The sequence below is a fragment of the Pyrus communis genome, chromosome 13 (genome assembly GCF_963583255.1).
Source record: "Pyrus communis chromosome 13, drPyrComm1.1, whole genome shotgun sequence".
In the NCBI taxonomy this organism is placed as follows: Eukaryota; Viridiplantae; Streptophyta; class Magnoliopsida; order Rosales; family Rosaceae; genus Pyrus; species Pyrus communis.
Window position 1 is genome coordinate 17183214 of NC_084815.1, and position 15695 is coordinate 17198908.

A 15695-nucleotide genomic window follows, 5' to 3' on the forward strand; every position below is an offset into this window, starting at 1 on the left:
GCCAACTTTTGGGCTTCGAAATGTGACTGAGCCTGTGTTTAAAATTATTGGGCCCTAACACACACAAGTCATCAAACCTCTCACACCTCTTTGAACTAAATTAAATTTCCTATTGTAGGAATATAACTCTTAGTTTATTTCTTTGACCAGACCAATTGGTGATATGTGACCATACTGACAAAGTTAGTGCAACAGGGAGGATGGAGCTAGGTAGAGGGCATGATGCAAGTGGTGAGAGAGTTTTTGTGTGTGCAATCTGTAGGCGAACATGACTCATAGTCCGAACGTTAGTACTTAAGGAGAGGTTTTCCAGTGTACTCGAAACACAAGTCGACATGCCATGTGTTATAATACAAGTGACAAAGCGCTTATGTTATGACACTATACAAGTGAAAAAACGATTATGTTATGACACATCATGTACTGATTTGTATTCTCTGATTTGTGTTCGTTCTGAGTACATGAAAAAAAATCTCTCATACCCTAGCATTCCACTCTCCTTAATTTTTCCTCCTCTCAAAAGAAAAGACTTTTACGTGACAGTTGGGCCGTTGAATCATGTGGGCCTCAGGGGTTAATGATGGAGATATTTTGATCCCAGAAAATGATGTCATAGCATTTGATTGGGCTTACAGACGTTAATTTCTTTTGGGCCTTGTCATCTCGTTGGGTGGTAAGCGGTAACAAACGCTTCCAACTTCCAAGTTTCCGAGTTTCCAACACCCTGGCGTCGATCATCCCCCCATCGCTCTCTCCTCCCAAAAATACACAGACATGGCGGTCTCTCTCGTTCACCGGTAACCTCTCCGCTCTCGTCGCTTCCATTTGATTTCCTCCTTTCCAATTTTGACCTCTGCGATTCTAGTTATTTTCATAGTCAAGCAGCTGATCTCCAAATTATACAAAATCCGATTTTTATTTCTTCTAATTTTTCGTAATTGTTTGTTTAATTAGGTTTTAATTAAGCTGCGAGTTCTTTGGTTATACAATGGAGGTGGATTTAGTTACAAGTGGCATACAAGAGGAAGAAGCTTTTGGAGTTGATGAGAATTATCACAATGTAAGCTTCAAGTTCAATTTTTTAATTTTTTATTGAGCTGTTGCAAGTAGTTTTCATGCAATTGAAACTTTATTCATTTTGTTAAGATTGAAATGATCATTTTTGGAAATTCAATTACTGAAATTTGAAGAGCTGCGGTGTATGGTTGAACCGTTTTCATTTAGTGTTAATCGTGACCTGCTTGTTCGTGTGTTTAGATACGCAAGTTAAGTGTAGCTGCTTGGTTTCGTATGTGTAAGAGATTAACTTTTTTATTTTACTGTCATAATGTGCAGGACAATCCTAATTTCGAGGGTGAAACATGTGGGATATGCATGAATGCTATTATCGACAGGGGTGTTCTTGATTGCTGCCAGCACTGGTATATGTTTTAGACTGTGGCTTTGTATGTGTGTGTGTGTGTGTGAGAGAGAGAGAGAGAGAGATAAGAATTTTTTTTAATGACATGGGTTCATCTTGTGGTTTTCCAGGTTCTGTTTCGCATGCATTGACAATTGGGCTACCATTACAAACCTCTGCCCGCTTTGCCAGAATGAATTCCAAATGATCACATGTCTTCCAGTGAGTGGTGCAAATAAAAAGTTATTTTCTTTTTTCTTTGTTCTCATCCTCGTTGTATCGTTTTAGTATTATTTCCGTTATGAACTTATGCGTGATATGGATAATAGAATTATATTAATGTACAACTTCTTCAAAGCACAGTTGTTACTTTGATTTCTAAACTCTCTGTTTTCGATAGTGTTCCTTTTGTTGCAATGGAAATTTTGTTTTGAAGTTTTCTTGAATTAGTGAGTTGATGCTGTTTCAAAGTGGTGCTAAAGCATATGAGTTTGATTCAATGTGAAGGTATATGATACGATTGGGAGCAGCAAAGTGGACGAGGACTCAACTTATAGGTACTTTGGTAATTAAGGATAATACATATTTTGGTAATTAAGGATAATGTGTTTAAGTATACTGGTGAGGATTTGTTCACATTTTTATGTGGCTTAGTCTCTTACACATGGTTTTCTTTGGCTTACTACTCATATGTAGTGTTCATATGAAATTTGAATTCAAGGATTGTGTTATAGAATTCACAATCAAGACATTTGTTTTGTGAACAAGTTTCAACAGAGACTAATTTTTCAATATTCATCTGTGCAGTGATGATGACTGGAGTATTGAAGGGAAGAATAACACACTCTCATTTCCATCGTACTACATTGATGAAAATGTAATTATCCTTGCATGTATTCTTTTTAAAATATTCTTGCAATCCTCATAATTTCTTTCAAAGGTTTTTTTAATTAAACTTAGTGACCACTCACACCAGTGTTTCCAAGAAGATTGTACATATTACAATTGTGGTTTTTTGTTCTAAATTTGTTTTCCTTAAACGATTCTACATTTGAATCCCTTGAGTCAGGACCCATGAGTTATGAATTTTAGTTCGTTCCCCGGGTTTCTTACGTGCCATGCATCAATATCTTTTGAAGACCCAGTGCTTTGGTCTTACAACAGAGATGTGGTGTTGTGCTTATAAGCATCATTAGGGAAATATGTAGCTGTTCCCATTACACCAAGATGCATCCGAGAGGAATTGAATTAGTACTTTATACAGGATATATGCTTTCTTATGCACGAGTGTTATGTGCTCCATGAAAAATAATCAAATAACAAAAGCAAAAAAGACGAGTTTGGAGGTTAATGTGGCTCTAAACTAAAGTAATGGTTAAAAGTAAGGCTAATGCTAGGTGTTGAAAAAGACTTTTCAAGTCATTCCCATTTAGATCCGATTCAGAAACCCCCATTGTTTCCTTTTCTTCCCAAGGCTATTTTGTCTTCAAGTTTACTTTTCAACATTTGATCAGATGAAATCACATTCTTTTGTTACTTTATCATTTTCTAGGCAATTTCCTGCTTGGATGGAGATGGCTGCAAAATTCGAAGTGGATCAGTGGCTATTGAGGGAGATTCCAATCTCGACACATCAATTGCTTGTGATTCATGTGACTTATGGTAAAGAATCAAGCAATGTGATACATTAAGTCTTTCCAAACAGATAAATGATTTTGTAAAAATGTTGTTTTCTAATTGCTTTTTGACTTGACTTGACACAGGTACCATGCTTTCTGTGTGGGATTTGATCCGGAGGGCACATCTGAGAGTACATGGTTATGCCCCAGGTAAGTTACATGGAGATCATTCCTTTGTTCATTAGTGTTGCACTGTTGCTCCTTTGCCAAGTCTAGTCCGTGGCTTTTCCTTATAGCTTCAGTTTCATTAAATTATCAATAACAACTTGTCATGCATGTGCCAAGCATTGGTGATAATTAAAATCAATGTTAATGGAGATAATTAGGTTGTGGGTCCTTTCTATGGGAGTTTTGTTTTTGTTGTGGAGATCCCTATCTTGAGTTGTCAACCAATTAGATTAAGCATTCAAATCAGGTAATGATACCATCTCATTTGTGACTCCGGGACAAAGAGAACCATTTATGTTCACAATTGCTGCCAAGTAACAATCCCTCTAGGGTTGGACTGATTAGTGAGCTTTGGTTATCTTTATTTATGTACTCAAGATTCAGGCATAATGGATTACAAATTTCTCTTTTTTCCTAAAATTCCTAGGTCTCCTCTTTTCATATATCTTGTCATACTGATTTTTTTTTTTATTATGGTTTTTTTTTTTTTTCCTTTCATTCTGTAGATGTGTAGCTGATGAAATGACAAAAAAATCAGATGCAGATTCAGTACAGAGGTCTAACAGACAGTATGGTCCAGAAAATGCTAATGGTAAACCTGTAGCTGAGGATAATCTTTCTAGAAAGGTATCTGTATCTGTTGCTGATAGTGGTGAGACGGCTGTTGTGGTCTCAATGGTTGGTGAAAATCATTGGTTTGGAGGACCAAGTGAGAGTGTTTTGCCAACTGGTGAAGTTGGAAAGGACCTGGAAACTAAAGAATTGGTATCGTCTTCTGACAATAGCCACAAATTGAGAAAACTTTCCCCGGAAAGAACTATTAACCAACCATTTATTGTAGCTCAGCAACTAAAACCGTCCATTTCCAATGATACCTCCAGTTTACCTTCAAATTCTTTAGCACAAAAGCCTAGTAGTTTTGATGGCATCACGAATCCTTCCGGAAAGTCCTTTGATGAATCACAGAGTGATAACAAACAGTCTGACAGTGACTCCAATATGGGTCTTCATCTTGGGTTATCTGTGGGCACATTTTTGTCTGGTAATTTACATATTTTTCCATTTTTGACCCTCCTCTATTTCATGTTAGGATAGTATATAACTGAAGTTTTCATATGCTTATTGTTGAAATGTTTCTTGTTTATGGGTCTTCATACATTTTTGTCTGGTGATTTACAACAGTAACTCATGTACCATTTATTTATTGTTGAAATGTTTCTAGCTGACACTCTCATACCAAAAGAAGTGATTGAGGATGTGAAACAGCATGATCCCTGGGAAGGATATTCACCAATAGGTATATTGAGGCATTATTTACTGTGTTTAATTTTTCTTGGGAGCGGAACCAAACAGATCTCAAAAATTAAATTGTTTATTCACCAGTCACTCATGCGCTTTGCTTAATTATGGAAATGTTTTCAGCTGACGAGATTGTACCAGATACTAATTTGGATTCCCCTGGATCGACTGCTGGTGGAAAGAGAAAGCGAATTGATTGCAGGTCACTTGTCATTCTTATATGGTTTTCAGCAATTAGTGCTAGCTATGTAACCTCAGGTTTTGTTACTGCTATCCTCTTTCATATTATGTCACCATCAGTTGTGTAATTGTCGATATAGTATTCCTAAATTATGTTGGATGTATTTTTTTCTACTACCCTCAACTCTGCATGTCACCGAAGTTTCTTACATTATGTTGGATGTTTTGTGTTTCCATTATCCATAGTAGACCTTGATTCATTCAGATGGCATGTTTCTCGTGTATTAGATTTTGGGTTCATAGGGCTTATCTCTTTTTCTTGTCTTTTGGTTTCCAGTAAGGTGGTAACTATATTTCTAATTCCATTGTATTATGGTAGTTTGTAGATTAAACCAAACCAGCATGTTTTTGTGCGATTATTGTCTTATAACTTATTCACATTAAAAATACATGCATGCAACACAAATTTTCAATTTCTGCTTCCTCTTTATAGATTTCCTTATAAGCTCTCTTTTATTTCCCTTTGATGCAATACAAACTCATCACCAAAATATCAAAAAGCATTAAGAAAATGTTGGCAGAAGTCAATTCAACTGGTTGAACAAAAATGCAGGTTAATTTAAGTGGTTTCACTATCCTCACACTTGTATCTTAGCCTTCCATTTTTATTGTCATTTTCTTGAAAAAATTGTATTTCAAATGTCGATTTGCTTGCTTTAGATGCTTCGTAGCAAGTAGAACAAGGGTTCTGACTTTATTTTACCTTGACTTTTTGAAATAATAGTGATGACGTCCATATTGATTATGGTGGAGATACTGACCCTGAGATTGAGACCAAAGTTTCTGTTAAGAAACTCAGAAAGGATGAGAAAACACAACCCACAGCTTCCAATGACCAAGCCAAAGAATCTGTTCCAGATGACTCTCAAAACTGTTCTATGCTGACTGTAGCTCCTAAAGATAGTACGTTATCATCTCCTCCTGTTGAGGGGAACACCACTTCCGATATAATGAGCATTGTTCGAACTACGAAGCGTAAATCTTCTAAGGGCCTTGCAAGCTCTAATCCTGCAGATAAATTATCACAAGAACAAGAAACTGTGCCTGGTTTGAGAGTTAAAAAGATCATGAGGAGAGCCGCTGAGGACAAGGACTCGTCTGTGACAGTTCAGACACTGAGAAAAGAAATAAGAGAAGCTGTTGGTAAAATTTCTTCAAAAGGTATTGGCGAAAACCTTTTCAATCCAAAGCTTCTTCATGCCTTCAGGACTGCTGTAGCAGGACCTCAAACTGAACCTGTTAAGAAGGTACCAGATTTGGCACTGAAGGCAAGGAAGGCAATGTTGCAGAAGGGAAAAGTACGTGAGAATCTAACAAAGAAGATTTATGGGACATCAAATGGAAGAAGAAAACATGCATGGGACCGGGACTGGCAAATTGAATTTTGGAAGCACCGCTGCATAGGAACTACAGAGCCTGAAAAGATTGAGACTTTGAAGTCAGTCCTTAACCTTCTGAAAGAGAGGTCAGAGCGTGCAGATACAGAGCAGGAGTCCGATAAGCAGTCCACAAATCCAATTCTTTCCAGGTTGTATTTAGCAGATATATCTGTACTCCCAAGAAAAGATGATATTAAGCCTCTCTTAGCTCTTAAAACTGGTGGTAATTCAGAGCAGAATAGTAAACAGCTTACCTTGAAGGAAAATTGTTCCAAGTCATCTCTTAATGTTTCTACATCAAATTCCACAGAAACGAATAAGGTTTCATCAAAAGGCAGGGTTCCTTCATTGGAGAAATATGGGAATAAGAATAACGTTCCGAGCTCAGAGAATGGTGCTGCACCTAACAAAGTACATCAAGACAAGCGCTTGGAAGGGTCCTTGGTTTCTTCATCTGGTGCTTCCAAATCCAAAACCACGAGTGAAGTGGTTGATAAAACTGGAGATGTAAAAACTGACAAAAGAAAATGGGCACTAGAGATTCTTGCCAGGAAAAGTGGTGCTGGCACGAACACGACAAATGAAAAACAGGAAGATAACACGCTCAAAGCAAATTACCCTTTGCTAGTATGTAACAGCTTTACTTTTAAAACCATTCGTTTATGCTGTTTGGCTCTGCAGATTATATAATATAATTTTGTGATTGTTTTGAGCAGGCTCAATTGCCGATAGACATGAGACCAGTTTTGGCATCCAGTCGTCATAATAAGATCCCCTTATCAGTGAGGCAGGTAAGAACTTCTTTGTGTATGCTTCTATTAACCAAGATTGGTGCGTGTTAGATATTGATATAATTAAATCTCTTGTTAGGTTACTCTTTTAAGTTCTATTTTATAATAAAAGGTTGGGAACATGAAAAGGGTGTTCTGCCTTCTGTTGGTCTTTGAATGGAAATTACAGAGGGGGAAAATTTTTGACTTTCTTATGAGGAAATGGTAGAAATGAACCTCGCCGCCTAATTTTGAATAAGCTTGCATGAGGAATGATTCATTAAGCAAACATATGCTAGGCATACAACTGCTTCCACCACCATTTCAATCAAACCACCACTCCGATGAGAGCATTAACATGAGTTTCTTAGGATATGTTAGTACGAATTAAAAAAAATCTTTTTAGCCTCATTTATTTGTTTAATTTCATGAAAATGGAGGCTAATTGGTGGTTTGGACTTGTTAATCATCTGCCTTGCAGACACAGCTGTATCGTCTGACTGAGCACTTCTTGAAGAAAGCAAATCTGTCGGTGATCCGGAGAACTGCGGATACGGAGTTAGCTGTTGCAGATGCAATTAATATAGAAAAGGGGGTTGCTGATAGGTCAAGCAGCAAGCTAGTGTATACGAATCTATGTTCCCAGGAGATATTGCGTCGTTCAGAAAATAGGAAATCTAGTGCGGGTGCAGCCCCAGTACATGGGTCATCCCCATCTTCAGTCCCCACTGATAGAGCAGAACAAGCTGCCAATGAACTTTCAACCGATCGTGTAATTGAAGCAGCACTGAGAAATGCTGGTCTTCTGTCCGATTCTCCTCCAAATAGTCCACATCCTGATATGGAAGTTCCTGCTGAAGAAGATGGCCCCGCAGCAGATATCAGAGAGGAAGGGCCTCATAATGTCTTTGAAATGGATTTTCAGCCTGATCTGGACATATATGGTGATTTTGAGTATAATTTGGAAGATGAAGACTACATTGGTGCCGCTGCTGCAAAAGTAACTAATCCACAACCAGACGAAGGGGCACCGAAATTGAAATTGGTGTTCTCTACACTTCAGCCTGAAAGATCTAATCATAATCTAGATCTTGTGAAGCCTGAGACAATGGTTGAAGTACGAAAAGATTCTTCCAGCATGCTCGAGAATCATTCTTGTTCAGGTTTGAAAAACTCCATCACGGAGGGTGGCACTGATGAGACTAGCGTTCCCTTGGAATCCTTATTCGGCAAAGAAGGTGAAGAGCTCACTGTTGCAGAATGTGAAGAATTATATGGACCCGATAAAGAACCACTGATAAAAAGTTTTCCAGAAGCATCAGAAAAGCTATCTGGATTGATTGACGAAGCTTTGGTTAAAGATAAAGATTCTGAAGAGAATGAAGATTGTGTGCCAAAGCCAAAGCCAAACCAAGCAGTAAAAACAAATGAATTGGGTAAGGAGAACAATGCGCAAAATATGCTTGTTGCCAGCGTTGGTTGCAACTCCTCTGCTGGAGAAGATTCAGTGAACCATCCACAACCAGGTGGAAATGTTAAAACTAAGAAGAAATCGAGTACGGAGTGCAACGATCAGTCTAATAGCAACAGTACTGTGTCTAAGAAGGTTTTTCCCAGCCACTTTTCCCTAAAACTTTTACTTACCTTTAGATTGCTCCTTTCGTTCTGTAAATCCGCATGAAAGGATTTTTCTGTTCATGAACTTAACGTAATTGAATTAGGAGAGTTTCTTCTCCAATACGTCATTTTGGCTGACTTGTTTCCAATCCTTCACAGGTGGAAGCCTACATTAAGGAGCACATCAGACCACTATGCAAGAGTGGCGTTATTACGGCTGAACAGTATAAGTGGGCTGTGGCGAAAACAACTGATAAGGTTATGAAATACCATTCTAAATCCAAGAATGCAAATTTCCTGATCAAGGAAGGTGAGAAGGTGAAGAAACTCGCCGAGCAGTATGTCGAGACAACCCGACACAAGGAAGAAGCTGATCCTCTGTAACGACAGTCATTTTCAGCTCTCAAATTATTCACTTATTCAGAACCTCCACTGATCTGTAAATAGTTTCGAGAGACCTTATATAAGCACCCCGAACCCCAAACATTGGATAAGTTGAGGAAGGAACTTGTGTCCGGGCGCTTATGATATATTCAGGTGTGTTTTCCTGCGTGAGCTTTTCGACCATATACAAGAATTTCATCACTTATTAAATGACTCTTGAAGCAAATAAGAATCATGTAGTTAAAAATGGTATCACGGCCCTCTCCACTTGTGAGTAGGAGTTCTCAGTTTGACTTGCTTGGTTGGGGGCTTATTATCATTGTTGGTTCATTGTGTGACTTAGTCTAAATTCTCAACCTGTTAAATAAAATATCGTTGTATAAAAGAATAAAAGATAATTTAGCCAAAAATTAATAAAAACTTTACTATTTAAATATATATATATATGACATATTTTTGTTTTAAACTTAATCAATGATATATTTTTATTAATTAGGCCTAGATCAATGATGAATGTCATATAAGCTTTAAGTGATTATAAATACTAAGAATTTGACTTTTCTATCCATATTTACTTATCTCTATTTATATTTTAACACATGTTATGTCCAACCAACCCTTAACTATCTCCTCTTCACTGTCTCTTCTCTCTCTCTCTCTCTCTCTCTCTCTCTCTCACTCACTGCAACAAAATGTTTGAATTCATAGAACATGAAACAAACACTACAACGCAGTGTCGGAATCACATAAACTTTCGAATATCAAAGTACAATCACAGAACATGAAATAAACATTGCAACACAGTGTCTGAATCCACATAAACTATTTGAATATTAATGCACAATCACAGAATATGAAACAGACACTGCGTTGCAATGTCTGAATCTACATAACAGGAAACAAACAATGTTGGAATCACAAACTTTTGAATATCAAAGTACAATTGCAAAACAAGAAACAAACGCTGCAACGTAGTGTTTGAATCCACGAAAACTATTTGAATATCAATGCACAAGCACATAACATGAGACAAACACTATAACGAAGTGTCTGAATCCACAGAACAAGAAATACAGACACTGCGTTGCAATTGGTGGCTGTCACATGCTCTTTTGAATATCAATGTACAATCACAAAATAGGAAACAGACACTGCAATACAGTGTCTGAATTCACAAAACATTTTGAATATCAATGTACAATCGTAGAACAGGAAAACTGCGTTGCAATATCTGAATCCACAAAACTTAGAATTTGAAATGGAGTACATAACCTAAGAAAAATAGCACGATGGGTGGGGATTAGACTAAACGACATAGCCACCATGAATAAACATACATAGAGCCAACACATATATCCAAACAGATTAAATCTGTGATATACCCAAACCAATTTTAACATCCAAACAAGCTTAAATTCAAAACCAAAAAAGTGTAGTGTGCAAAATTACAGCAAATTTCTCAAAAACAAAACTCAAATAACCTAAAACATAAGAATTGAAGAACAAGAAGGAAATAGGAAGAAAAAAAAAACTTGATTGTGATTTCTCAGGCGCAAGTGCAAATCATTTGTCGGAATCAGGGCTAAAGTATGAAATCGTTTTGAGTAGCACAAAGTTAACAAGACAGGTGTTGTGAGGCCAAAAAATGGAGGTTAAAGGTGTGGGAGGCGATGGAGGTTGAAATCTGAGAGCGTTTTATGGCTGCAAAGCGAGGGAGGTTGAAGTCTGAGAGTGTTTTGCGCGGTTTACAATGAGGGAGTTGGAGCGGTTGGGTGTTTTAAATGACAATGGCATGAATTGTAATTTTTATTTAATTGAGGTGTTTTAATGAGCTCGAGTTCCCTCTGTCTGTGGGGGTTTTTCTCTCCGTTTGTGAGAGAGTTGTACCAGCTAGCTTCAATTTCTCACCCTCTCTTCCGTCTTCTCCACCCCCTTCAACAGTTTTTCCCTCCGATCACCGTTTTGAGAGTCGACGACCGGGGATTTTTCCTTTAACTTTCTGCGTTCCTCTCTCATCCTAGTCCCCATCTTGCAGCCACTTTCCCTCAACCCAGACCCGCCATATTTCCACCACCAACCTGCAGACTCGTCCATTTCAATCATTTTCTTCCCTACCATCTTCCTTTTCCCTTAACCAAACATCAGGTCTTGAAGTTTTGGGCTGCTTCTATTTGATGTGGATTAAGATTTTATCGGCTGTTTTTACTTTTGGGACTACTGCCTTTGATGCCTTCTTGTATCCGTTTACTGCTGGTGCCGTTCTCCGACTTTACCACATTTGTGCATTTCACATATGCGGTGGTGGGTTTAGTTCAAGGGTCATGTTTGACTCATCCTTTGATCGATTGAGGATGACGCTGGTTGCTGGCTCCTGTTGGATGCTACAACACCATCCTCTCCAGATCTACTGTTGAGGCTTCGATCTCTTATTTGATGCTCGGGTTTCTGGCGGCGGCGATAGCAGGAAGGCTGCAGAAGTTGATACGGTTTTTGTGTGTTTTAGTTTTTTCTGTTGTGGGTTCCAATGTCTTTGGGGTCTTACTTTTGTTTATATGGAGGGTCCACTCCAACCCAATGTCTTGTGCTTATTTTTGTATTTCGGCCTTCTTTACTTTAATCTTTCTTCGTTGGTAATGGATTTACCATTGAACAAAAAAAAAAGAAAAATCTCATTAACCTATTTATAATTGAAATAAATTTGACTGACAAATTGTCAATATCATAACTTGATTTTGGTACGTGATATCCGCACATTCCTTTTTACTTCTCTCACATCTTTTTAGTTTTCGGCCGTCGGATCGGATGAATTGAAGAAGATCAACGAACAGAAATTAATAAAAGTATGTAAAAAACAAAAAAGAATGGGTGGATAGCATACCCTTGATTTTATATAAAATCACCCAAGAATAAAAAGGAACCTTGTATAGAAAAACTCCATGTGCCTTCATAAAACACCGTCCTGGACTCTGGTTTTTACTACAAAACAACACCAAAATTTGCCAACGAGCTTCAAGATAAGAAAACGAAACGACGCCAAAATTTGACACAAACAGACGGACAAGTGAGCATTGAGCATAAGAGCAAAGGGCTTCAGATGCCACCAGCTGCATAGATTGGGTGCGCGCACCCCCTCCATCTAGTTGCCGTTGTCCTTCCAAATCCGGCCAGAGATCCGAAGCTTGAGCTCCTTCCTGTCTCCACCCGAGAAAAACAGTGCCATGTTACGCTGGATTATGAGACCGTCATGGCTGTTCCTGACCTTCTGATGGCTGTCACGGATGCTCCGAGGGGTTCCTTCCCATATTAGTTTCCTGCCGTTGCTGCCCACCTCCAGTCTGTAGCTGAAGCTTCGTGCCTCAGCTGCGTCGCCCATGAAGCGAAGGAATGCAATGTAGACCGGAGCTATGCCGAGGTGGAAGGCTTCAAAGTGCAGACAGAAGTACTTGTTGTAACAGTTAAACACCTAATAAAACATGAAGAACATGGAAGGTGAGCATCTAGGAAAACAAACGCATCGTTCTAGTTACCAATTTACCATAGACTCCACGAAGTGGGGCCAACCCATTTGGTAAAAAGGCTTCGTGCTCGTTTGGGGAGGTTTTTCTTGGAAATGTATATGCTCATAAGTGTTTTTATTAGAAGTAGAACAAAGTTCTTAGGGTCTATTTGCAATTGTTTTTGGAATGGCCATTAGCACTTTATGACAACTAAAAGTGCTTCTGGTTGCATTAGCAGGGAATTTTAAAAGTATTTTGGGTTATATACTGCTTTCTGGAGAAGCACTTGTCAGATGTCTTCTTAATAAAACACTCACAAATGCTTTTCTTCGTACTCAGATTTTTATTGAAACTTTCAACATGTTTCTAACAGCATTTTTAGTAGAAGTAATTCTACAAAAGCAATCCTAAACGACAAAGCACTTTTGGAAGTGCTTTTTGAAGTACTTCTCTATAAAGCATGCACTAAAAATTGCTTTTATAATCCTTATGACTTTATGCTAAACATCTAAAAGCAGTGTCAAACGAGTCATTCATTATCATTTACTCTAAACTACTCTAAATTCATTCTCAATTTCAACAAATCAAAATTTAAACAACGAAACAACACTTACCATAAGCATCCTTGCTGCACACTCCACTTCGAGGCGATTCGACTTAACATAGAGGTGATTAAACGTAGGCCCAACGTGTAAGTCAACCTTGTGATCTTCTCTCAGATGGTCAACCAAAAAAGGAACATCCCCAACCTCTGAGCACTCATCAGATCCAGGATAAGGGCAACTGTATGGTCTGTAGTTGCAGTGAGCCTCATGCCTGAGTTTGATGTAGTAAGGGAAGATCTCCATGCACCCTAAAGAACAATACTTGCATGGAAGTTCTAGTGACTCTGCCACCTTCTCCAACGCCAGACATCGAATGTCTCCGAGTTTTTCTCGACACGCCGGGCACCGGTTCACCGTCAGCTTGCAGATTGAGCAAAGAGTGTGACCATTTGGGCACTGCAGAACAGACTTTTGGGATCAACTAATTTTAAGTTCTAACACACGTAATGTAAGTAGTCAATCTGAATGAAAGTATAGTAGCTACTGAAGATAAAACCTCACACCTGCTGGGCTATGCAAGTGGTAAGTAGGGGTGAATATCAGTACTAGACCAATTAGTAGTTGTTACTGGTCCGTCTTTGTGAAATATCTGACCTCGTGTTTTGAACGAGGGACTTTTAAAAATAATGGAGGGACTTGAAAATAACTTAGATCCAAAACATTTGAGAGAACTTAATTTCTAATGACACCTATCAATGTGTCATTTTGAAAGTCTTTTGTAGTGACACATCGAGTAATTTATTGTGCACATTTTGTATTGTATTTGTAGTATTTAATGATGGTTTTATAGTGATTGAGTAATTCATTAATTGGTCTTTGTAGTGCATTAGGAAATACCCTCATCCTAGATTTGCATTTCCTAAACCAATCAAAACTCATCATAGTCACCAAAAGCACTCATAATAACTACAAAATAAAAAAAATAAAAAAAAAGGGGGAATTTTGTAAAGTAATCACATTTTGGACTCTTTAAAGACTTCTAGGCTTCTAGCCACTTGTTTTAGATTCAGAATTTTAACCATATGCGCTAGAAAGATTCGAGTGTTACTCTCAAGCAAGCATCTGAAGATACGCTTGAGGGAGTCTTGAGTGGTTAGATTTCTAAATCCCAAGAAAAAAAAAAGGCTAAAAATCTTCAATGTGTTAAATATATTTGACTAATTTCCAAAAATAAATAAATAAATAAATAAATGTCACCACATTATGGTAAATGATATAACTAAACACACCTGGTGGATTGGTGGGAACATGGACTTTGAGCAGACAGGGCATTCAAGAAGCTCACGAACTGTTGTGGCTGGACTCAATGCTCTGTTGTTGGACTTGGCCGGTGCCAAGAAACGGCGGCGGCGGTGGCAAGAGCGTCGGCTGCAGTGATAAGTGTCTTCTCCCTCATCGATCCCATCATATGTTGTCAAACTATCAACAAAACTGTCCTCCTCCATTGTAAAAGTATTTCATGCAGGTTTTGAACAAACCAAAAAAACTAAAAAACCGAGTCCTTGATGTCTATCTTGTCTCTTGTTTTGGTCCCTTCTGCAAAGTGAAGGAGCAGAGAGAGAGAGAGAGAGCTTTCTTGGGAGCATTTGGTGAAGGAGACAGAGTAGTCTCCATCGGTCCTCCCCAATATATAATGTTCACTTCTACCAAATGCCAAAAGGAGTTAATGCTGAAAACTAAGGACCATCTGTACCTTCTTCAAAATTTGCTTCCTAACTAGGTAATTTTAGGTGTGATTCCCTTATATGTTTTCAAAATCAATTTTGGTTAACGATGTTATTGATAGGGATTTTACCACAAATGCAAACGAGTTAAAAACTCCTATATTACTTGCAAGAATGACAAGAATATTGTAGTATAAACGGTTCTCGCAAGGTCGTTCTCCACAGAAATTATTAAATAAATTGAAGCAAACCAAATTCCAATTAATTATTGTAAAACAGAAAGTTGAGATGATGATTTTGATGACCTAATGTAATAAAACGAATTTAATTAATAAAAGAAACTAATATGCAATATTAAAGATGAAGAAAAAGAAACAATTTTTAAAATTACCAATGTATAAAAGCACTAGAGTTTCACCATCATCTAGCAATCCTATGCATTTTTACCAATTACTTATGATCTACACATGCCACTTTGAATGTTAGGTTTTCCTAATATATATCCTATTTGGAACCTCCAACATAGAACGTATATCTAACATGCAATCCGTCCGGACGTTCAGATCAAATATGAACATGAATGACTCATTAAGTTTTATGAAAACCCTTTGAAAAACCATGCAACCCCTAAGACGTGGTGTTCATCTTAAGTAAAATTACAATTATTAATCACAAGAAGTTAGCGTCAATTTCAGTAAACCTTCCAACCAAAATTGTATCAAATTACTTTTCTAAAAATCCTAATGGTGATCAGGCATTAAGACAATTAGATAGTTTTAATCATGGCGATTAATAATTCAAAGTACGCACACAATCAATCATAAGCAATTAAATAAAAATCACATATTCATGCTAAGGCTCAAGGCTTCGCCCTAGCAAAATGAATTAGTTATGTATATTCATAATTTGAATCATAGAAAATATTATTAAGAATAAAAGGAATGAAAACACCTTAAGGTAGAAAATCTCCAAGAACCCTATCAATTACTCTCTG

At 37.7% G+C, this 15695-nt stretch overlaps 2 protein-coding genes across 3 annotated transcripts; one reads left to right on the top strand and one right to left on the bottom strand.

Moving 5' to 3' along the window:
• The first annotated feature begins 662 nt into the window (after window positions 1-662).
• On the top strand, window positions 663-9182 carry LOC137713040 (uncharacterized protein At4g10930). Of its 2 annotated transcripts, XM_068452272.1 has the most exons (15): window positions 663-797; window positions 955-1060; window positions 1336-1421; window positions 1531-1621; window positions 1907-1956; window positions 2207-2276; window positions 2952-3061; window positions 3163-3228; window positions 3753-4288; window positions 4469-4543; window positions 4669-4747; window positions 5510-6791; window positions 6881-6955; window positions 7416-8540; window positions 8711-9182. In XM_068452272.1, exons 2-15 carry the CDS (start codon window positions 989-991, stop codon window positions 8933-8935), a joined length of 3942 nt encoding a protein of 1313 aa, XP_068308373.1. In that variant the 5' UTR covers window positions 663-797; window positions 955-988; the 3' UTR covers window positions 8936-9182. The 2 variants fall into 2 exon arrangements, with proteins under 2 accessions (XP_068308373.1, XP_068308374.1); XM_068452273.1 differs by lacking the exons at window positions 663-797; window positions 955-1060 and having other exon boundaries at window positions 1338-1421; window positions 3785-4288.
• Window positions 9183-12071: 2889 nt separating this feature from the next.
• On the bottom strand, window positions 12072-14482 carry LOC137713982 (E3 ubiquitin-protein ligase SINAT5-like). Its single transcript, XM_068453342.1, has 3 exons — window positions 14267-14482; window positions 13047-13433; window positions 12072-12398 (listed from the first exon to the last, which is right to left on the bottom strand). The coding sequence occupies exons 1-3, from the start codon at window positions 14480-14482 to the stop codon at window positions 12072-12074; spliced, it is 930 nt and encodes a 309-aa protein (XP_068309443.1).
• Window positions 14483-15695: the final 1213 nt, after the last annotated feature.